The 24,086-nt window shown below is 37.1% G+C and overlaps 1 protein-coding gene across 1 annotated transcript in view; it reads left to right on the plus strand.

The window, feature by feature from the left end:
- The window catches only part of Cds (CDP-diacylglycerol synthase), a 30,610-nt gene extending 7,394 nt beyond the window's left edge, over positions 1–23,216 (plus strand). Inside the window, exons 4-10 of the mRNA XM_074095647.1 lie at positions 154–330; positions 6,431–6,623; positions 13,829–13,995; positions 14,714–14,866; positions 16,038–16,166; positions 16,721–16,855; positions 18,479–23,216. Coding sequence (XP_073951748.1) covers positions 154–330; positions 6,431–6,623; positions 13,829–13,995; positions 14,714–14,866; positions 16,038–16,166; positions 16,721–16,855; positions 18,479–18,571 — 1,047 coding nt within the window. The 3' untranslated portion in view covers positions 18,572–23,216. The remainder of the gene's footprint in view (positions 1–153; positions 331–6,430; positions 6,624–13,828; positions 13,996–14,713; positions 14,867–16,037; positions 16,167–16,720; positions 16,856–18,478) is intronic.
- The last annotated feature ends 870 nt before the right edge of the window (positions 23,217–24,086 follow it).

Genomic DNA, 24,086 nt, shown 5'->3' on the forward strand with positions numbered 1-24,086 from the left:
GTATGTTTATCCTCAACATACGTATTAAAGCTTTGTTTAGTTTAGGACTAGGTCAATTAGTGTCTATTGTCTTATGATATTTATTTGTCTAACGTCAACAGTTTGCACGCTCTGATATTCACCAGGCATTTCTACAGCTATATTTTGTTACAGGTCCTTTGCGTGCAAGTGAAATGCTTCGAAGAAATCATCAACATAGGCTACGCGGTGTACCGGGTTCACGGGCTGCCGTGGTTCCGTTCCCTGTCGTGGTACTTCCTACTGACATCCAACTACTTCTTCTACGGCGAAAACCTTATTGACTACTTCGGTGTCGTCATTAATAGAACGGTGAGTGATTTTTACGGCTTTCATTCTTGCTGTTTTAGCAAGATGTATTTTGACAACGTCGATGTAGATGTCGGCGGCGATCGTAAAATCCGCCAGATCACGAAATTCCTAGGCATATCGTGAAATGCCGCCATTTCATGAATTGGCTAAGGGACATCCGCATCGTTATGAACGATATGTCGTTCATAACTCACCGTTTAGCGATTTGCCTAGTGACGTTTAGGCAGATCATGAAATTCCTAGGCATATCATGAAGCGCCGCCATTTCATGATTTGGCCAGTTTAGGCAGATCATGAAATTCCTAGGCATATCATGAAACGCCGCCATATCGGTTCTGGCACTTCGCCGGCCGCTGCCGCGGCACGCTCGCTTCGCTCGCTCGGCTCGTGCGTCGTGATCACAATTAATACTAACCACTCCTCGCTTCGCTCGTCGTACCTAAATTTTTCTATATAAAATAAATAACAACTAGTGAATACTTTATTTACCAACAAAATTCTAACCTCTAAAATACGGGCAGACGTCCATGGTTTTTTCACATTGTGCACAGAATCCGTTTGATTCACATAAAAAGAACGGAGCTGATGTTCAAAAGCTTCTTTTGCACTTCTATTTTGAATTCAATCACTATTTTCAGTTTAAAGATCATTTTGTTGCGACGCCGACATTTTTCACGCGCTAAACAAACACGGTCAGCTGGTCACGGCCGCCATTGCATACGCAGCGCCACCAGTGGCCAAATAAGAAACTATTTTACGATGTGCCCGGTATAGAGCTAGGAATATCGACGAATGCGTTGCTCTAATCGATCTGCCGTATTATTTCTCAGGCACATCGTGATATGCCTGGCCAACGTTTAGGCATATCATGAAATGGCGGCGTTTCACGATATGCCTAGGAATTTCGTGATCTGGCGGATTTTACGATCGGCCGCCGACATAGATACCATTACACATTGCGCATGAAGAGACTGTTTTGTTTAGGTATATAATTTTGGTTTTGGGGGAGAAACAGACAGAACAGAAGACTTAAAACAAATGACTTTTATGCAATCATTCACTTCAACTCTCGTAGAACTACCTATACTCGAGTCCAGAATTAGGCGAACCAACTTGACAGTTACACACAAATTTTGCCACAGTTACACCAGTGCGGTAATATCGATAAAAAAATAATAATATCGATGTTAGAAAAAAACCCAATACGAAATAATAATAAAAGAAATATTTTATTTGAAAGATTTTGAAATAAATTTTGAACTTCGGTAAGGACGCCATCCGCCATTTTGTTTTATTGACATTTCATATATGTCATTCGACTTAACTGCCATCGGTTTGCTTGGAACTATTGCCATGCCGCAGATGAATGCGACGTCGGGGACGGTGACTCAACGGGGTCACGCCGTTTTGTCACCAAATTAGTTTTAAATATTGATTATAAATATGTATGTTAGTCTGTAAGGTATTTACTGTATGGGCCAAGTTGCCCGAAATAAATGAATTTATTATTATTATTATTATTATTGCCGTTATTGTGAAATTTTCGTTACCTACGTTATTATTTGTTGTTATCTTTTCTGTCGTTTTCAGGTCTAAAGCTATGAAAATAAAGTCCAAAAATGACAAACATTTTCATTCCGCGTCTACACAAGGTTATATCGATATATTAATATGCCTATTTTTTTCGCTGTGTCTGGTAACATTTTCAGTTGTCAATCTAGTTCGCCTAATTTTGAACTCGAGTATATACCTATTTATGGAGAGCGGGTACACCCATATTAATGGAAATAAACCCATCGGTATTTATTACCTAACTACCGTTAACAACTTGACCGGCACCTGAATGCCACTTAGTGCGTTGCAGTTGCGTAATTATCCGTCGGTCGCACAACACTGCCTTTGACATTGGTGTACGTTAGGGTTGCCATAAATTTGGTAATGTTTACTGAGACTTCAAGTCAAAGTAGTGTTGCTAGAGATAAAAAAGGAATTCTCATTTGATAAATAGTTAAGTAAGTTGCCCTTCATATTTTTTTTATTTACAAAGAAATTAACAAACGAAAACATGTGCTAAATAATGTAAGACATCAATTATGTAAAAACAAACAGAAACTTAAAATATGATAAAAAAAACCGAGTGATAGATAAGTTTTTTCGTCTATAATTGGCATTGAGTTATTTTTTGTGCCTATTCGTATTTTTCTGATGTTCTAGTCTTCAAGATCAATCGACTTTCCATAACATTTTAACACAGTTAATTTTGAAAGACTAACCATGACATTTCATATTTTGGGACTTTTCTTCAACTGCAGTTACCTAGTGCTCTTTCTTATCGATAAATAATGGCTTTAAAACCGCCACAATTTCCTTAATAGCTGGAATACCGGGACGTAAGGCAACCCTATTACGAGTAGCTAGGTACATTACTGTTTACCTACAGTAAAAAAAATATTAACATATTTTTGTACCTACCAGACAGTGGTTTGTCGGTGTTCGTGCGTAATCGTTTTGTGATTAGGATCAGACTATTTAACCGCCATTATTAGAGATCGGTATTAAAAGGGTGTCCGTGCGTCCGTCTGTCACAGGCTCACACAGTACGTCAAATGTACCATCAGCCAAATAGGTGGTCTACCAATGTTTAAACAAGTTCCTATGAAATGAATATGTCGCTAAAGTCGAACTTTGAAGTTGACAGGCACATGCAAACGATTATCAGCTTTAGGGTGGTAAGACCACATATTTGGCTGATGGTACAAAAAAAAATGCCTTCCATATCCCACTTATCCCACTTATATTATAAATGCGAAAGTTTGTAAGTCTGTTTGTTTATTTCTTATCTCATCACGTCCAAACCGCTGAACCGATTTAGATGAAATTCAGTACAGAGATAGTTTGAGCCCCGGGGACGGACATAGGATGGTTTTTATCCCGGAAAATTGCATAAGGCGACTCGCGCTTAGCCATTGCAAAATAGTACCACGTATAATATTCAAAACGTCAACTTGACCTTTTAGTAGGTATCTATCTATATTTCGTTGTGGTCTTAATCATAATGTTGTCGTAGATAAGTTATCAATCGTACGATGCATTATTAGTGTTTATTACGACATAAATATGACACTTTATTCCAATGTCATGACCACGCTCAAATATATTGCTGACATGAAGGTCTGTGTCGTTGCAAAAAAAATGTATTGTACAACATGGGTATCAAATGAAAGCTAATAATTAGCCCATTCGTATATATATGTTGTAATATTTTTAAGCTACCATTTTTACTGAAATATCTAAAAAATATGAAACAAACGAAATAGGTACTTAAATTTAAAAATTCAAAAACCCTATTGCTTTAAAACAACTTAAGTACATAATTTACTTACTGTACGAGCTTTGCCATAGAATTTCCATAACCTAATTCCACCACTGGAAGCGAGTTACCTACGACTTCCCAGATTTAACCCAAACCGTATAAGCCGTATGCTAGATATAAATAGATTAGATAGAGATAAAAGCTTGTAAAATTAAAGAGGATTTGTGCTTTTTTTTTGAGAAATCAGCATCGTAATTACTTATATTATAAATGCGAAAGTAACTGTCTGTCTGTAAACTCTTCACGCTTAAACAGCTGCTGAACCGATTTTTAATTGAAATTTGGCATCTGTATAGTTCCGAGTCCCTGGGAAGAACAAAGGATAGTTTTTATCCAGGAAAATTGCATAGTTCTCTCGAGAGAAAAGCTAGTGCGTTATAAAGTAGTTATTTACTTGTAACATACATACCTAGAACTACAAGTGAAGACAACTATACACGTGAAGCTAAATTATAAAATTTTGTTAAAAAAGTAAAATCTTTGTCGTTCAAACAGTTGATTAGAACAGTTGCCTTATAGTACAGTCAACGTCATAAATAAGTTATCACTTTTGTACTTTGTCACTTTAACGTCATGTTTGAAAAGCCATACGAAATTGTGTAAAGACTGAAAGCGACAAGGTACAGAAATGGTCACTTATTTATGACGTTGACTGTACCTAAGTATAGCATAAGTGGATTTTGAGCCCCAATTCATTCAATATTGCTTTGATTGATTGTCCTATCAATATCAAATAATTCATTAATCAGTTATTACATGTGATTCCACTGATTATCTCATAATTATAATTATGACGAAAACAAATTACATATTTCATATAAATACTTAGAATATTGAGTCATGTAATATTTTAGTCGTGTCTGCGAGCTACTGTTTATCTTTTAAGCCAATTTGTCTTCTTTTTAACTACCTATTAATTGCATGTGACTATTGACAGTAATATAATTCATGTTTAAAATCAATAAACTTAACATTAAAAAAAAAGGAATTGGTTGAAATCTGAATATTTGGCTAAGCTAACTTAGGGGCTCCATACATGGTAAGATTCATGTTTACAATCCGTCGTTGCAAACCGATCGAAACGACCGATCGATAGTGTATGTCAACATTGTCAACTTGATCGAAGACGATATCAGAAATCGCAACAAAAACCCGTGCAATCATCTAATTATTTCTGCTCAAGAGACTTTATTGTTTCGTTTCAAACGAGTACCTAATTGATCGATCGTAACTATAAATTTCTCCGTGTATGGCAGCGATCGTAACGATCAATTGCTTCGTGTATGGCTGACAATTTCGAAGCGTCCGATCGAAGCGCTTAATCTTACTATGTATGGGGCCCTTTAAAGTTGATTAGTCTGCCTTGTCATGACATACGGGAGCTGAAACGTGGACACTCATAAGGCTAATCCACAGTTGAAGGTCGCTCGGCGAACTATGGATTGAGAACGGAATACTGAATACTAGTTGTAATATTAATTTAATACCTTATTGTGTAGATAGTAGTTGGTACTCTAGCAAATTGATACTTTTATTTCTATTAATACCATGAAGTTGCAATAATCGTTTTTTTTGTTCTTCCACGAGGTTAAAGCCGCGGGAATAAGTTAACTAGTGTAATTAGTCATAAGAGTCCATAATTTTAAAAACATCCCTTGCTTTAACTTAACACTGTTTATGGAATCCTCTGGGTTATTTAAGGGGTAAACGTATAAAATATTCGTGTCTTTTGAACCTCGATGTTTTCCATTAAGTCTACCAAAACGCCGTAACCACCCCCGGGACCCCAGCGCTCGTTTAAAAGCAATTTGCTTGATTGAATAGCATTTTGCGACCTACTTAATTTAAGACCAAATTGTTTTACAAGCCTATTTTTGGTATCGTTGGAAAAATATTTTTCACTTAGGTACTTTTTTCTGCTTTGCCTTGTATTGTGTGATTGGTCTTTAGTTTTGATGTTTTAGAGCTTATTTCATGACATAAATTTGCCAAGTGCGGGTCGTACTCGCACACCGAGAGTTGCATATAAGTTTGAAGGCAGGTATCAATGAATATCCAGTGTTAGCAGAGCCCCTCTCCTAAGCAAAATGTGCGCAGTGTGCATAGATATAAAAAAAATAGATTTTCATTCTAACTTGTTATCAAGTTTCTAGGACACCCTGAAGTAGGTACCCTGTAGGTTTTTCAGTTACGACTATTTGTATGGAACGGTGTTTCCGTTTTTTACGAACTGTATGTTTTGATTGCGTTGACTTAGAAGTTTGAGATTCCACTGTTTCATGAGGTAGCAGACTTGAGTATTTGATATCAGCTCCATTGGTTGCTGAGAAAAAGGCTCTCGACAGACGGACGTTTTTGCAATGATGGTCTTTCCAAAACCGCTAGTATGTAAAAAAAGACACGTAAAGGAGCTCGGCGGGCCAGTTGCCAAATGTACTTTTGACTTTCTTTTTACTGCGTCAAAATTTCATGGCAACTGTGCCAGTGGCGTAGCTACCGGAGGGCTAGACGGGGCAGTGCCCCGGGGCCCCCAAGCTCAGGGGGCCCCTCAGACTCTGATTTACAAACTATAAATGACAAATCTGGAGTACGTTGAATTTGGAACACGACGAATACGGAACAAACGATTTAAAAAAGTTTAGTTGGGGCCCTAGTTTATTTTTTGCTCCAGGGCCTGTTACTTAGCTACGCCACTGGACTGTGCTGACTTTATGCTTTTGTCAACAGGACTATCTACACTTCCTGGTGACGTACCATCGCTTCATCTCCTTCTCTCTCTACTGCGTGGGCTTCGTCTGGTTCGTGCTGTCTCTCGTCAAGCGTTACTATATGAGACAGTTCAGCCTCTTCGCTTGGACGCATGTGGCGCTGCTGATCGTCGTCACGCAAAGCTATCTTATCATCCAGAACATCTTCGAAGGTGAGTGAAGGTTTAGTTCAACAGGATTGTGACTTTAGCGATGGTGGAGTTTGTAAAGTGTCGAGGATCAACGTCACGAAGCAAAGACACAAGGTTTGCCCGTTTATTACTAGTGCGACATCGTCATTTCACTAAACAAAATCTGGGATTTGGTCAAATAACCGATTTTTTCTAGGCAAATGATGATAAAATGGATTCGTCATTTAAAAATCCTGCGTCATTTGGTCATATGCCTTAGATATTTGTTCAAATCTTTGTTTTGGCCATTTCCCTGCGACATGAATATAGATTTTGCTATTTAACTATATCTCGAGTTCGTAGTAAAATTATCACTACAAAAACTTGCTGAAATTTGTCAAGTCTTGATTAAGATGAAGACCCTTTTCAGTCTAATTTCTCTTTTAAACCGCTACACTGTTGACAGTGCTTCAGTTGAGGATCAGTAGTAAACGAAGAATTGCGAAAATGAAGTGGTAGTGGGCGGGGCACGTTGCTCGCAGGACTGATGGCCGATGGGGTCAGAAGGTTCTCGAATGGAGTCCGCGGACCGGGAGCTGTCGGTAAACCACCAAGAAGGGTCTGAGTGGAGAGCCTTGGGGGAGGCTGTCCAGCAGTGGACGTCTTTCGGCTGACATGATGATGATGAGTGAACCTTCAGACTTTCTTGAGAAAACAGTGTGGTGGTATCCCCTTGCCTACACCGCAGTTCTGGAGTCCGGAGTTCATATTTGTCAATAGAGAGTGCTACTGCCCACTTGAGTGAACATCAGCTCCCTTAGTTGCCTTTTACGATACCCTCGACGGGTCCATCCCATCACAGTACAAAAAGGAGCAGTACGCCGTCTTCATACAAACGGCCGGAACGCGAGTTATTACGCGCCACGAATTCTCAGCATACCTCGGCAACCATCTGTCGCGAGTGCTCCGCGGTTACGTACGGACTCACGCGCATTTATTACGTACCTTAATATGTCACAACGATATAAACATTGGTCGGTGTACGGATGTTTAAATTCATCTAATATAATATAATAAAAACGTCCATTAAAATTGACCATTTAGACGGTTGGCGGTCCTCTACTGTGCGTTTTTCCAGAAATTTCCTGCCTCGCACAGCAAAACTCTGGAATGAACTATCGCCTGCGGTATTCCCGGACCGATATGACCTTCAAGTTTTCAAGAAAAGAGCGTACTCCTACCTTAAAGGCCGGCAACGCACTTGTGACTCTTCTGGCGTTGCAGGTGTCCATGGGCGACGGTTATCGCTTACCTTTAGGCGATCCGCCTGCTCGTTTGACCCCTATACCATAAAAAAAAAAAAAACGTAACTGAAGAGTGACAGTTAGTAGAGTAGGCAGCCCTATCGCGCGTTTGTGTACCGAGCCGGCGTAGGTAATTATATCAAGAACCCTGCCGAGACGGAATACGGCTCCTATTTTGTACTGTGGTCCCATTATAAAACTGGACTAAACTGATTTAGGTATCCAAAAAAAAAAAGGAAAATTGCATTAGTCATCTCATCACATCAACATTAAAAACTAATCATTGGGCTTTGAAATTGTCATCATACGACGAATGATTAAACATTATGCACACAGCCCGCACAATGGGTCCGCGTGATAAATAGTTTATATACGTCATAGCAATAGGTAAGTGACATATTGTCCACTAGCGTGACACTACATGTCCGTTTGTTATTGCCTCTAGGTCTTAATGATTATAATATCATGGATAGATACACATGTTTTGAAATAATTCCGATTCATATTGGCAATCCCCGCCTTGCGTGTATCTACTGTGTTAAATTCCTTAAATTGGACGTAATTAATACTGTAGATTTGTTCAGAAAAAAAAAACACTTTCTTGTCGGTTCCTTCTCCAGGTTTTTCCGAACCGGTGCTAGATATTTCTATATTCAAAGTGCGTGTTATAACAATTGTTCCGTAAAATAAGGCTAGCCTATGGTGAATCTAGATGGATGTTGACTTCCACCCAGGGTAGGAGGACATAATAAATAAATATCACACTTTGACACCAATTGACCTAGTCCCAAAGTAAGAAAAGCCTATGTTTTGGATACTAGGCATCGGATAGACATACTTACATTAAATAAAAAATCGCATTTTTCATCCAAATATGTGCCCCGACTGGGGGCCCAACCCGGGATCTCAAGCATTGCAGTCAGGTTCTCTAAACACTGGGCTATACGGTCGTCTAAATAGTTTTTATCCCGGAAAATTCCGTAGTTCCTGCGGGGTCGATAAATAACTCTTCGCGAACATCTAGTCAGTAATAACATATGTAATGTCTTTCTTTGCTCCGGCTCCAACTATCCATTTAAAGTGTCATTTTCATTAACCGTTAACTGGCAATGACTGACATTAACTGCCAAGATATGTAAAAAATGTTTGAATGCAACCACTTCTAACAATAATGGGAGATGTATAGTAACTACAAACAGTCTTAGCTCAATTCGGACGACACTTCTAATTTAGACTTTGAAATTGAGCGTGCAAGTCTGAAATTTGAAAGATCACTGGGTTGTTTATACGTCTTTTTGTAAGTAAGGTTATCAATCACAAACACAATAGCATGTCACCTTACAATAGGTTAGGTGCTCTGTATTATTCCAAGTGTTTGTGATTTGGTTTTGAATAGTGCAGCGATAGTTAATCGTTCCATGACCTTTTTAACTTAAAGATTGGTTCGTCATTGTATTAATTAAAGTTAAGTTTAAAATCGACCTAAGGACAAACTGTTCTCCGAATACAAGGCATTCCATAACTCATTTTGAGTCATTAGATAACTTCGAAGAGGATTTTTGGACTGAAGCGCTCGAAAAATTCGTTTATCGCTGTCCCGCGGGAAGTATGCAATTTTTCGGGATAAAAACTATCCTATGTCCTTCCCAGGGTTTCAATCTATTTTCATACCAAAATTCAATCAAACGGTTCAGCGGTTTAACCTTGAAGTGGTAGCAGATAGACAGACATACTTTCGCATTTGTAATACTAGCTTTCCCGCGACTCCGTCTTCAAGAAATTCGTTTTTCGCTATCCCGCGAGAACTATTTAATTTTTCGGGATAAAACTATCATATGTCCTTAATTTAATTAAGCGATTAAATTGTGAAGAAGTAACAAACATACTTTCGCATTTATTATATTAATAAGGACTGGAGTAGGGATTACGAGTATTAAGAATTGATGGTAAAAAACACTGTCACGTTAACATACCTAACGACTGTGAGCGATATTCCAAATTATTTATTACAATTATCAATCGGCAATCTTATCTAGCACTCGATTGTTATCTCGATGGGCATGGCTTAGCGGCTCCACATATTGGAGTGTTATTAGAACTGGGAAAGCATTTCGCTATACCTAACTGCAAATGTTTCTGATTATATTGAAATGGCGCCGCGACAACTTGATTCCCACTGGGTCGTCTAAACTTTTTACGTGATGAGTGATGAGGAGAGTGGCAATGCTTGTGTACAGTCTAATGCCAAAATATGGACTTATCTAACTCTTAATATAAAAAAACGCCGGAAATACGGAAAAGCAAAAAATAATAAACCCTTTTTTTATTCAACCTTAACCTAGGTACCTACTAGTTTTTTAACCTTAATCTAGATACCAGTTTGAAGTCGGTGCGAAGTGTTGCTTACGAAGATACTAAACTCATCAATCAAGAAAATTATCTCACTGACTGCCTAACAAAATTGTTCATCCGCTATTTTTAACCCCCGACCCAAAAGGGGAGTGTTATAAGTTTGACCGCTATGTGTGTCTGTGTGTCTTTCTGTGGCACCGCAGCTCTTAAACGGGTGGACCGATTTGAATACGGTTTGTTTCATTTGAAAGTAGGTTTTCTAGCGATGGTTCTAAGATATGTTTTATCAAAATCGGTTTAGCCGTTTTTGTGATATAGAAGTGACAAAAAATTTCCAACTTTTTGTTGGTTAGGTTAGGTTAGGTTAACCCTCGAGCAAGAAGAAGGGTGTTATGAATTTGACCGTTATGTTTGTGTGTTTGGCTTCATAGTTCTGTTTCATTGATATGAACCTCCGCAAAGTAACGCCTGATTCAAAAAATGATCATAGTTCTGTTTCCAAACGGGTACATTGATTGTGATGTTTTTTTTTTTCAAGTTGAATATAATATGAAGTAGGTACTCTGTCTATGTCTGTCAACCAATCTAAAATGACCTCACACCGAGTACGTTTTACTTAGGAGCAGGACTCTCAGTAGAGTCAGTACTCTGCACATCACGGATTTTTGACTAAAGTTAATAGTTTGTTCCTGTATTACAAATCTGATCAAACGTCACGTAACAAGCACAACTACGTCTCTATTTCTAAACATGTTCCGTAGATAAAGCCTGTGATATACAATATACATGTCTAATGGTGAGACAGACATTGTCAGGGCCGGGAAACCTTTCATGGCCGTAACTAGGCCACGGGCTTAGGCAGGGGTGGTTAAAGGGGGCTATACTGTTTTATAACGTGTTTTACGGTCAACTGGTGTTTGAAAGTTAGACTACTATAACTCTTCATTGTAGAGACATACAATTGCCCGTGGTGGCCTAGTGGCGCCATGGTGACATAGTGATTTGACCTGTGGACTCTCAAGACGAGGATCGTGGGTTCAAATTCGGGTTCGCCTTGCTGAGTTTTTCAAAATTCATGTGCATTAAATTTGAAATTGACCACGAATTTTACGGTTAAAAAAAACTATTGACCTGCTAATTAAATGGTGAGTATGAAAGTACCCAATCCGCGTGGGACCAGAAGTGGGACGTGCATAGGCTATGATGATGACAATTAATAGATTACACGAGAATTCCCTACGATACGAGTACCATAGATATTTATGCCCTCGACTGTTCACTCCACATGTAGATACGAATAGATATATGTAGATACAGCGAGGGACTGCCTCAACGTGCACAATGCGTAGTAAAACTATAGTTGCATAAACAAGAGCTATTAATAGCTGACAGAGCGTAATATGAAAGACTGTTATGAATTCCTGCTTGCGTGAATGTATTAATATCTTGAACTTCTTGGGTAGTTGCTACAATGTAGCGTTTTGTTTAGTTAGAGCCAAGGCGCCTTGAGAATGAAACATTGGTAGTCCAAATAACCATCAAGATGGTGTAAGTTTTTCTCGTTGGGATAGTTTTGGAGTACTAACCGCCCGCCCTGAGTTTGCATGGGTATAGTAATGTCAAAAATGAGATTAAGGGGCTGTTTCACCATCCATTGATTAGTGTTAACTGGCTGTTAAATGAAATACCGTCTCCGTCTATTCGAACAAAACAAATAGAGACGGCATCACATTTAACCGTAAGTTAACACTAATCAATGGATGGTGTAACAGCCCCCAAATCTACCTTTAAATATCGTCTACCTCACTCACTATTCATATGGAGGTATTATAACTTTTATAATTTCAAGTTCATGGGCGAATGGGAAGAATAATTAGGTATAAAAAGATTGCTGACTTTGGTGGCTTCTCATTCCTTTGTTTTTTCAATATTTTTAAAAACCTATAAAAATAGGTATTTTTAAATAGTTTTTTTTTGCTTCATCCGTTTGACTGTAAAACCTGTGTGACAGACGGCCAGACGGACGGACGGACACGTGAAAGACAGCAATAGGGCTCCGTTTGGACCCTTCGGTCACGGAACCCTAAAAAAGAACTAACCTACCTAACCAACAAAAAGTTGGAAAACCCCGACTTTGTCACTTCAAAGATCAATATCTCAAAAATGACTACACCGATTTTGATGATACATGTCTAAGAATCGGTCCACCCGTTTAATAGCTACGGTCCACAGACAGACACACATAGCGGTCAAACTAATCATCAACACATCGGGGATTAATTAATCACATAAATACAGCCATTCCGAAGATCGAACATAAATTTCTACAATTAATTTTCAAGGTGCGGTTTATCTTATCAATTTAGGATATGCTGTATTTTACTGGATTGAAATACAATAAAAGGATCGAACAATGTCGCAATTTTTTATTTTAATACAATTTTTAATTCAACTCACTCACTCTTCTTACACCAAATCACTTTAATTTCAGGTATAATTTTATGACTTCAACAAAAGTCTAGCAGCTTATAAAAAGTAATGTACCTCTACAATCCGACCAGGGCACCGACAGGGACCGACGAGGGCAGGCCTATGATACTTAGGTATTCGTCTAACCCCAATTTGGATCTATGTCCTTTGTAACGAACGGATACGGTACCTAATCTTCTACTTACAATATTGTCATCAAACAAACAGTGTAAATACTTCGCAACGAGCGCAACTGGGTTAGCGGACGACGAACATTTAAATTGATTATCCGTTTGTTAACAAACATTAGGTCAGGTCAGTTTATTTTAAACAGAAAGTGTAATGCCCCGCCACGCTACACCACTGTCAAAGTACGTCTGTCTGTCTGTTACACGTATAAGACAAATCTCTCAAACGATCATGATTGAATGAAACAGATTTAGCAGATTTTTATAAGATATGTAGCACTTATAATAACTGAAACTTATCAATGAATCGTGGTTAAACAGGATTACCGTTGAAAAAAAATAGATTTTTCCAATACTAATTGCTTTACAAACGTACAAATAAAATCGTAGCCTAAATACACTCCGTGTGAGATTGCTGATGTTTATTTCACCTTATCGAAGTTCTATTTGTGGCGTTTCAACTGTTTGGTTATATTTAACGAAAAACTAACAAGTTTTGCTTCTACCATACCATTATAATTTGCTTCTGCCATTACGTAGCTCGTACAGCATGTTGTTATTGAATTTACCAGGACATATCTGTTCTAACTTCTAACGACGACCGGATATATAGATATAGACGACCGGATGGCCAAGTGGTTAGAGAACCTGACTACGAAGCTTGAGGTCTCGGGTTCTATTCCCGGCCGGGGCGAATGTTTGTATGAATAATACGAATGTTTGTTCTCGAGTCCTGGATGTTTAATACGTATTTAGGCTGACGGCACCAATCATGCACATGTTAAGCACAGTAGTATCCTGTAATGGACAGCAAGGATTCAATGCCTTATTGCTCACCATTCATCAACTTTACCAGTTATAATCATCTAAATCGATCAAAAACAGAGCATTTGCATGAATTCTCCTTCAAGTCATGTTTGTCCTTTTTCTATAGGTCTCATCTGGTTCATAGTTCCCGTATCCATGATAATCTGTAATGACGTAATGGCTTACGTCTTCGGATTCTTCTTCGGCAAGACTCCGCTTATCAAGCTGAGCCCCAAGAAGACCTGGGAGGGCTTCATTGGAGGAGGATTCTCTACAGTTGTGTTTGGACTTGTGGTGAGTTTGATATTTACCTAACGAATACCTTTTTGCTGTAGAAATATAGCAATCGACTGATTTCGTAGTTTTTAAACAACTTAGATCCGTATACAACTGGGATGGTTGAAAGGTTACATAGGATAATCGAGACCAAAGTTAAATTGCATTATGGGTTGATGATAGATGTGAGCATAGTTTTAACCGATGAAACAATTATTTCCATAGGCACGAGTTGCAACACATTACTAAGTGCTATTAAAACACAGAATTTGTGTTACAGTGGAGCTGATATCTTGAATCTTAGGATCCACAATAAGCTTATTGTAAACTATTTAGATATTTTTATTCGTTTTAAAGATACCTCGAGAAAATCCACAACTATAAAGTCTCTAGAGCCAAATTTTTATATTTTTCTTTTTATCTAGCTTAAAAAATTCATAGTGATGAGCACAGTTCTCGTCTCAGAATAAGCCAGGTCAAGAACTATAGCCTAAAGTTTAAGCTTGATGAGAGGGCGCAGGCCCTAAACTTTCTCATGATGTTCACCTACCCTATGGGCAAAGCTAATTAAGTCTATCACTGAACCAATAAATACTGCGGAATATAGTAAAACATGGAGAAGCTTAGTGCAACGAGTCATCCCTTCGACCCCCACGACCTTCAGTAATGAAATGAAGATACTGACGAAAACAGCAACAATCAGCTAGATCTTACAGATAATAATTCATCTTTACAGCTTTCGTACCTGATGTCCCAATACCCTTACCTGGTGTGTCCGATCGAGTACTCGGACTCCTTGGGCCGCATGACGATGGACTGCGAGCCCTCGCTGCTGTTCCGGCTGCAAGAGTACACGCCACCGCAGTTCATGCAGCCGCTCATGAAGATCGTGAGTTTAATTATCTTTGTACTAGTTTACCCGCGGCTTCGCACGCGTAAATCATGATATACAGCAGTTAATTCAAAATTCCGGGATTTTACAAAATTCCCGTGGGAATTTCCGAAAGTTACGTCCTGGTTTTCATTGACATTGCATTAAAAGCCACTATGCCAAATTTCGTGACTCTAAGCCCAACGGTTGTTATTTCGTAATTTTAACCCTATCCTGTGGGAATATCGGGATAAAAAGTAGCCTATATGTTATTCCAGATGTCCAGCTATCTACATACCAAATTTTAAGCGTGAAAGAGTAACAAACATACACACACAAACTTTCCCATTTATAATATAAGTAGGATAGGTACTTGTCATCCTTCCTTTTTCCAACCAACTAGTGCTTGGGTAAATTGTGCTGCTTCAAAGCCAAAGTGAGAAGGTCTTTCTTCAACTTAAGCTACTATGGCGTGCATTGAGTAGACAAGGTAGGTAGCTGGTGGCGCACTGCTGCGGCTCAAACTATCAATCACCTGCCTACCCTGGTATCGACAAGCGCTGATGAACGTTGAAAATATCTATGTGGGTAGATACTTGTTGGGAAAAAATCTGTTGAGAAGAAACTGGCAAGAAACAACGAGATTGTTTAGTCCTTATCATCGATTTGGATGATGACGACCCTAAAAGAACTATTTTATGGATGACGTCTATTATTTAGGCCGACTTAATACTGTCCTACACGCAGTGTTGCCACCTCAGATATTTTTTTTACCCTTACGCTACGCGAAATTACCCTAAATTAGGCACTTTAATTATTTTTGCCCTAAATTTGGTTTAAATAAAAACTAAGGAAATAAATGCAATTTATTAATAAACCAATAGCTAAACTACTACACCGCTTCGAAACATTCTTGGAATGCACCCTTAATAGTCTTGGCTTCTGTGTCATCTGCAGTATTTTTTTGAAATCGTACATTTCATTCGAAAACTTTTACCCTAAAAAATAACCTAAATATTTTTTTTTGCCTAAAATATGCCCTAAACATGTAAACATACCCTAAATTTAGGGTAAAATACCCTAAGGTGCTACACGCGTGGCGTAACGGTACTCGTAAATACAACAATAAGATTTAATAAGCGTGTTAAAAAACGTAATTGCTATTAATTACTAAAATAATTATTTACAGATCGGCATGGAGAAGTTCAACATGTATCCTTTCATGATTCACTCGCTGGCGCTCAGCATCTTTAGCTCTGTGATTGGACCGTTCGGAGGATTCTTCGCTTCTGGCTTCAAACGTGCTTTCAAGATCAAGGTAATTATTTACAAGGTTTTATTTAATTTCGTCTGTCGGTATTGTGTGTAATCGACAGGTGAGCAGAATAAGGATTGATTTTTCGGTAAATCTTTCCAGCATGTTTTTGTATGGAAGAAAAATGTTACACGTTTTATAATCTACAATGACACGATAGAGAAATTGTTTATAATTTGTGCATTATATTTATAAAAAAGATATCAAGGTTTAAAATCTTATTACGTTTGAAATATCGGGCTGTTACCTAAATTTCGATTACACGGCGAGCATTGAACTGGATAATACGTGTAGGTAGGTGTAAGGCTGCGGCTCCACTGAGGCGGAGACGAGCGGAGCGGAGATGAGACTTGTAGGGATCGATCGACCAATCATATTAAATCTTGTCTCCGAGATGTGGATTTCAAGTAATATGAATGGTCGATTCTACACGTCTCCTCTCCACTCCGCTCGTCTCCGCTCCGCCTAAGGGAAGCTTTGGTCGAGTTTATATCTGAAGTGTAACGGTCCAAGTAGTCATCCACGTACCATCTAACATCCAGTTCTCCCGTCTCCAGGACTTTGGTGACGTGATCCCCGGGCACGGCGGCATCATGGACCGCTTCGACTGCCAGTTCCTGATGGCCACTTTCGTGAACGTGTACATCACCAGCTTCATCCGCACCGCCACGCCGCAGAAGCTGCTGCAACAGGTAATCTCAGGACAGCGTATGATGAGTCAGTCACTTTTCTTTCTATATATTAGCACCTTCATAGAAACACGGCAGTTATGTTATTACTATCAAAAATTGATGGATGAGAAATCACTATGTCTTGGTACGCACCTCCGCTAAGCGAAACTCCTATTTCGCAAAGATGAGACGCTTCGTACTTTGACGCAATCCTTACCTAACCTATGCAAGTTGAATGACTTATTATCAAAGTCTTATATGAAAATAAATGGTAGTATAAAAATATGTACGATTAATGGCATTATGAACTTAAATGATTCAGAGTTGCGATCGTTAGTGACAAATACAAGCTATAGTCCGCGCGGCGGCTTAAGATGGCTCAGGGAAGCTGGTGGGGGTAAATGGCGCATGAGTACAATCGCGCACAAAATCTTTTAACAAAATAATATATCAGAAAAAAATAAATTTTAGGTTAGTGTAATTTAATAAGAGGGAAAAAAATAAGTCATCCGGCAGTGTTGACACTACATTATCGTTTAATATCGAAGAAGGTTTTTTGCAATAGGTGTAAATGCTGGATAGGTGTTGCCAAATTTTCCTCTAATGATAACGTGGTGGCTGCTGTTGTATTTTTTACCTCCTTTAATTTACCCACAATTTTAGTTGTTTTTTTTTTATAACAGTTCACGTCGTAAACCATTTTTCCGGCTTGCCTGGTTAAATCTTTAATTTTCGGCATTTTTTCCACTACAACGTAAATGAAAATACAATTAATTAAGTAAACAATCTGTGCGCGATAGTACGAAAAGGAACACGAGACGCATGAACGGAGCGTGGGCGGTGGAGAGCAACTGATCAACCAATAACGTGTAGGCGTCGACGCCCGCCCGCCCTTCACTCTCCTTCCCCCGCCAAACAGACCGAAGAAATTACTACTGCGCATGCCCCTTCCACTTTTCCCGAGGCATCTTAAACCGTCGCGCGGACTATATGAATAATAGTTATTTATGTGGCTGGTGCATAATGAGAGGCATTAAAGTACGAGTGTGGTTTAATAAACACACGAGTGTTTTAATGCCTAATTATGTATAGCCGCATACATAACTTTATCTACATGCATATCATAAGTCTTCTATAAAATGGTCAATAATTCAGAATGAATTTGACTTTTCTTTTACTTTTGACTTTGACTTTACTTTTTTTCTTTGCTTTCCGACTTTTTTCATTTGAATAAACTGCAGGTTAAATTATCTACAGCATGTCATAAGTTTTCTACAATATGTACAGATAGGTTGCATTGTTAAAAAGTATTACCGATACTTTAATTTAACATTAAGATGCACTGTACTTTAATGTGAACATTAAGATGCACCTGCAATTCCAGGTTTCTTAATAAAGGCCATTTGATAGTCGTTACTGAACATATAATAGGGAAGTTATGATATGCATGTAGATAAAGATAATTATGATGTTAATTTGTATGAGAAACATTTTCAGCCTTCCAATAGAAGGGTGCAACAATTTGGGAAAATGGGCACCCTGCTGGATTATCATTGCGCAAGCTTTCTTGCACAACTTTGGGTAGTCTTTTAGTAAAACCAGGCCTTATTATTATTTAGTCCTAGTATATTCTTTATTTTACAGGTATACAACCTGAAGCCAGAACAACAATTGCAACTATTCTACGCCCTCAAAGAGTCACTGGAGAACCGAAATATCCTCAACATGGTCCCTTAGATGCTACGCTACACCGAGGTATCGCAATTAATATTGTATTTCTTTATACGTCTGCGTATGCGCACTTGACTGGAAAACGCAGCGGTTTTTGATTGCGTTTAAAAAAACGACGAATTGTAAGAGTAAAATTGCAGTGAACTTAAGTCAATGCGCCACAGTAACGAAATAATTTTATGTGTGTTATACTCGCAGTAAATTGGATGTATTATTTTGAAATTCGATGATTATTGCGGATGTGAATTGTTAAACATTTATGATTCTTTCTGACTCTCACTGCCTCAACTGTTTTGGTTTTAAGCGATGCTATTGGACCAAGCTGTTTCAGTTTATTCTAGCTGTTGTTTTATAAGTGATATTTGTTTAAATTAATCCATTAGCATTTTACTTTTATCACCGATCTTTTGGATCCGTTAGTAATAAAAATTACTTTGTGTATTTCTTCCAAGAAAGAACCAAATGTTAGATAAATACAATCTTTTTTCCCTTACTTGGGTTTGATTGGCGTTTATGAATTTAAGAATATAACAAATGGTGTTCAAAATCGCAGAGTTTTCTATAAAAGTGCGTTAATGTTGGAAGGTGTAACATATCCTGCTATATGTACCTCGAAAGGAAAACATAAAACTTGTTCTAGTCTTGTTATTGCTAATTCCTTTGCCTTGATTAACTAATTATTTAAAAAAAAATACCGTAAAAGAACCGCAAAATATACCTATTTATGAAAAATAAGAAAATAATTATTGCAATATTTAATAATATGACTATAAGCAAGGCAAAAGAAACAAGCAATTAGTATAAATAGTCTATAAATTATAATTATAACATTGACTCTCCTATAATAAATGTAAAAAAACTCCCTAAATCATAGATGTAATAGAGAAATTAACTGTTAAGCCTTTTCTACACGAGCATGCGCTTCGTGTGAAAATGGATTTAAAGCGATAATTCATTGCGCTACATTAGCGATTTGTAAAAGAATCCTGCTAAAAATCATTTTTAACCTTTTAACCGCAATGTCCATGACGCGTTTATGTTGGTATAAAACCTTTTCATTACCACTTTAAAGCACTTGGCGGCCATATTGCGACAACAAGTGCTACTAAATACTAAAAATGTTTGTCGAGACATCGTAGTTTGTGCGCCCCCGTATGCACAATACTGGTCAAGATTGGCCGCTGGCGGTTCGTCCTTACATGTGTGCGGTATTTAATTTGTGACCTGGCCGCTTAGTGCGTGCGCACTCTTCCAAATTCACCGATCTAATGGTTAAAGATTATGTAAATTCAAATGTTCACTTTCAAAACAATAAAAAATGGGATAGCGTAAAAGGTGGAACTAAGGCGGTTATTCTTATAGATTCCGAGATTCCATTGTCGTATTTGATAGCTGGCATCTGTATAGATTTTCATACATGTGGTTCTAGGATTACTAGTATCACGAGACTATCCAAACCTCGGAATCTTTAATATAGCTGTGTTGTCAGTTTAGTAGTCCGAATTTCAACCACATTTTTGACGGTTGTTATACTTATATACTTTATTCACAGCTCCCACCAAAAGACAAAAGTATTAGTTTGTTATTTCGTTCTAAGCGTACAATTTGAACAGTTTGTGGCGCTCATTAAAATTGAACTTTTTATTGTCAGATTGTGCAATAGTTTTGTTATATTTTATAATTCAGTATTAACAGTACCTAATGATGATCATGATTTTAAGGGGCTGTTTCACCACCCATTGATTAATTTTAACTGACGGATAAATGTGATGCCGTCTCCGTCTATTCGAACAAAACAAACAGAGACGGCCGTCAAATAAATTCAATCAATGGATGGTGAAACAGGGAGTAACTTTCAAAGCTACCGGAGGATTATAGCTTTTACTACTATGTAGTAGAGTTCAAAATGTTAATGCAGCGTTTTACTCTTTACCACAATAATTGAATTCTATCACTATGATATCATCATATTTATTTTTATGATCATTTGCTCCTACCTTACCAAATCACAGAAGAAAAATGGTTAAGTAATCAAATGTGAAAAAAATTTAAGTCACAAAAACGTGATCCTGACTTGGAAACTATCGCAGGTAAATATGTTTGAGTATTCAGAATGAACACAAATTTCCTATAAACATTAACGAAAATCACTTGTGTTATCTCGAAATATTATATATAAGGTAGTTTAAATTACTGGGTAATTATTTAGCAAATAAGAACTTATTGTATTATTATTATAAAAAAATATTATTCAATAACGGTTCGGAATATAAATTACTATTATTCTGAAATCAGAACCTTCGTTAATTAAATTTGAAAATTTTATCCTAAACGGTGTACCTACACGGTACATTAGTTAAAAATGTCACACTTTAACCTTTTAATGTTACCTCAACGATGGAGATATCAGAGAGCATGCGAAATAAAACCATCGACAAACAATCGCAAAATATTCAGCCTTGGTTTACTTCATAGTTAGACTTCTTGTCGAAAAGGTTAAATTAAGTAACCATGTAACGGTACTCATCATTGATTGGTCACAACAATTAAATATTTCTTTGTCATTGTTCACTATTAATTTTTAATTGTTTATTGGATAAGACAGGGAAGCTATGCATTTCTTTTTACGCTGACTGATAACGAATGACTGTTATGTGCTAAAATTTTTGAACCTTTACTTGAGACACGTGCTAAAAATGGTAAAATAATGCCATCTTCCATGCATACCTCTTTATTTAAATTTGTAACAAATATTAAAATATATCTAAATAAATAATTTATTGTGAAAATATATAATCGGTTTCGGAATAAGGTTAAGGGTCGGGTTGGCATAGGTTTGTAATTAGACATGTTTTCTTAGGATTTTTTGATGTTTAAAAATCCACAACTCATCCTTCTCAAATAGATTTATATTTTAAATTTAAGTCTGTTTTAACGTTACTCCAATTTAATTCGTTATAGTTATGAAAAATTATGACTGTCTCTAAAGGTTAAAGTTCAGAATGAACCTTTGTTAATTCTTTATGGGGTAATATTACTTTATTATTCTTGAAGAAGTCTTAGTGGCGTAACGTTCAGTTAAAATTTAACTAACTTTTGCAACTTACTTTGACATTTGTGTAAAGAGTAACCCCATAAAGAATTTATAAATTATATACGAAACGCTTATAAGGCTTGCTTTGGTAACGAGCTATAATTGTTTTTTGCTAGCTAACAGTAGATTCTGTTAAGTTTGGTGATTATTTTTGTGATTTTATGTTACGTTGTGTTTTGCTTCGGTCGCTAGCTGAATAATAGGTTGTATGTGTTAGGTGTGAATCGTGAATGGAGACAACGGGTTCGAATTGATAAAATAAAATTCAGTCCAACCCGTTCTATTTTACGTTAATACACGGAGATGTCCGTGTGTAACTATTTAGATGTGTATAGTAGTTTTCAAAAATCACACGTTTCTTTTTCTCATATTGACGTGCTGTTAATATTTAATAAAAAAAGTTATTTTTTTATTACTATTTAATTTATTACACTGTGGAAGTACTTTGTGACAGTAGCAGGGGGACGGGCGGCCAATTTCTTTGGACACAGCTTCCTTAGGTCAATTCTCATACGTAGGTACGACCACTTTTTCTTCTTTTAATCAAAATGGGAGGCTATCCCCCCCCTGCCCACCTCTTTAGCGGTCGCTGCTGTTATCAGTTATAACAATGGATTCGTTACTTGAATCATCGAAAAACTTCATAATTATAATTTGATTCTAAATCCATTGATTGTATTTCTAGATATGTTGGCTAAGTGCTGTAGTTTTATTGCTTGTTTGAGCTGCAACCAAGTGTTCGAAAGTTATGCTGTTCTATGTGTATTAAATGTATGTATGTGGGTTATGCTATTTGCTTGTGAAATGTTTATTAGACAAATACTATTGTAGTTTTTTATTTTTCTCAAATTATAATACAGTTTTTCTCGTATTTCTGTTTTTATTTTTTAACCTTAATTTTGTCAACTGTGGTAGTTGTGGTGTTTACATGTTTTAGATTGTAATGTTGGAATGGATTGTTAAGATTAGTTCAGAAATGGGTGTTTCCATACGGGTTAAGAATAAATATTTAAGTAATTTTAAATTGTTTCTCAGCTTTTATGCAAATCAGACCGGTTTTCAGCAGTTTAGGAAAGTGCGAATTTTCAGAATAAATATAATATAAATATAATAGACGATATCCACGTTGTGCCTGTTTTTCATTTTATGCGCTGAGTTATTAAAAAAAATCTTTTTTGATAAAAAAACTTTAACTCAAGTACCAAATAAAAAAACTTATAAATGTCAAAGTAATTAATTGATCACATGGAAATTGAAAGATGCTAATCGACATTTCAACACTTGCCTTGGGGTTTTGTTTGAGCTTCTTACCGGTATCTACAAATTAAATAAGAAAAATACGGGTTATAAAAAATATGTAAACAGAATTAAACAATTAAAAATTTAATATGAACTAAAGGGTAATATTTCTTACGTTCGATTTATTAAGTGTTAACAGAAATTAAATGTAAGTCTATTATAAACATTATACTGATATAATTGGTGTCTGTGTGTAGTTTTGAAATTAAAATAAATAATTTATTGTATTGAGACGAAGCCAATAAATGGATTCCTTAATGTGTGTTTTCTTCTGAGAATTTATCATTTACATACTGCTGGATAATACCCAAACCAGAAGGCGTTGTTTTAGTGACGGCGGTAATTTTAGTCAGAACACAATTTATGATAATTAATTGCAATATATTTAAGAGTTTTTTACGGGGAAATTTGTCAACTCATATTCACGTACAGATAGTGCCACCTGAGGTGAGGTCACGCACGCAAAACATGTCGTGTAATGACAGCAGGATTTTGACATTAACTCATTCATTCTCATTCAATCATTCATTCATGCAATCAGTTCTTTTTGCAGCTGTGTGTGTAATCATCACTTCAACTCTCGTGGCACTACATATACCTATGTCATATGCATCTACAGATCTATTCAATAATGTTTTTCTATTGTATTTTGTCTTATAAGTTCCTTTTTATCTTTCTGTCTCAATTAGCTTTGGTAAACTTCAGTAAGCTAAGCTAGATGAGAAAGCACAACAAAATACGATGGCAAGACGTTTCATTACATCTGTACTCGTGTCGTTCCTGGCGAACATTTTTGGGTACCTAGCAACCTACTTTGGCCCGCTGGACCGTTTTTTCCAAGTGGGTCCTGTCAATGCTTGATCCTCCGGGTCGTGGCCACCACTCGAGGACCTTTTGTCCCCCAACGTGTTCAGATATTTTTGATCAAATTTTTGCTTAAGATTGGTTTTTAGGGTTCCGTAGCCAAAATGGCAAAAACGGAACCCTTATAGTTTCGCCATGTCTGTCTGTCTGTCCGTCTGCGGTTTTTCTCAGGGACTATCAATGCTAGAAAGCTGCAATTGGCACGAATATATATGTTAACTATGCCGACAAAATGGTACATAAAAAATCAAGAACATTTTTTTT

This window comes from Choristoneura fumiferana, chromosome 12, assembly GCF_025370935.1.
Source record: "Choristoneura fumiferana chromosome 12, NRCan_CFum_1, whole genome shotgun sequence".
Taxonomy (NCBI): Eukaryota; Metazoa; Arthropoda; class Insecta; order Lepidoptera; family Tortricidae; genus Choristoneura; species Choristoneura fumiferana.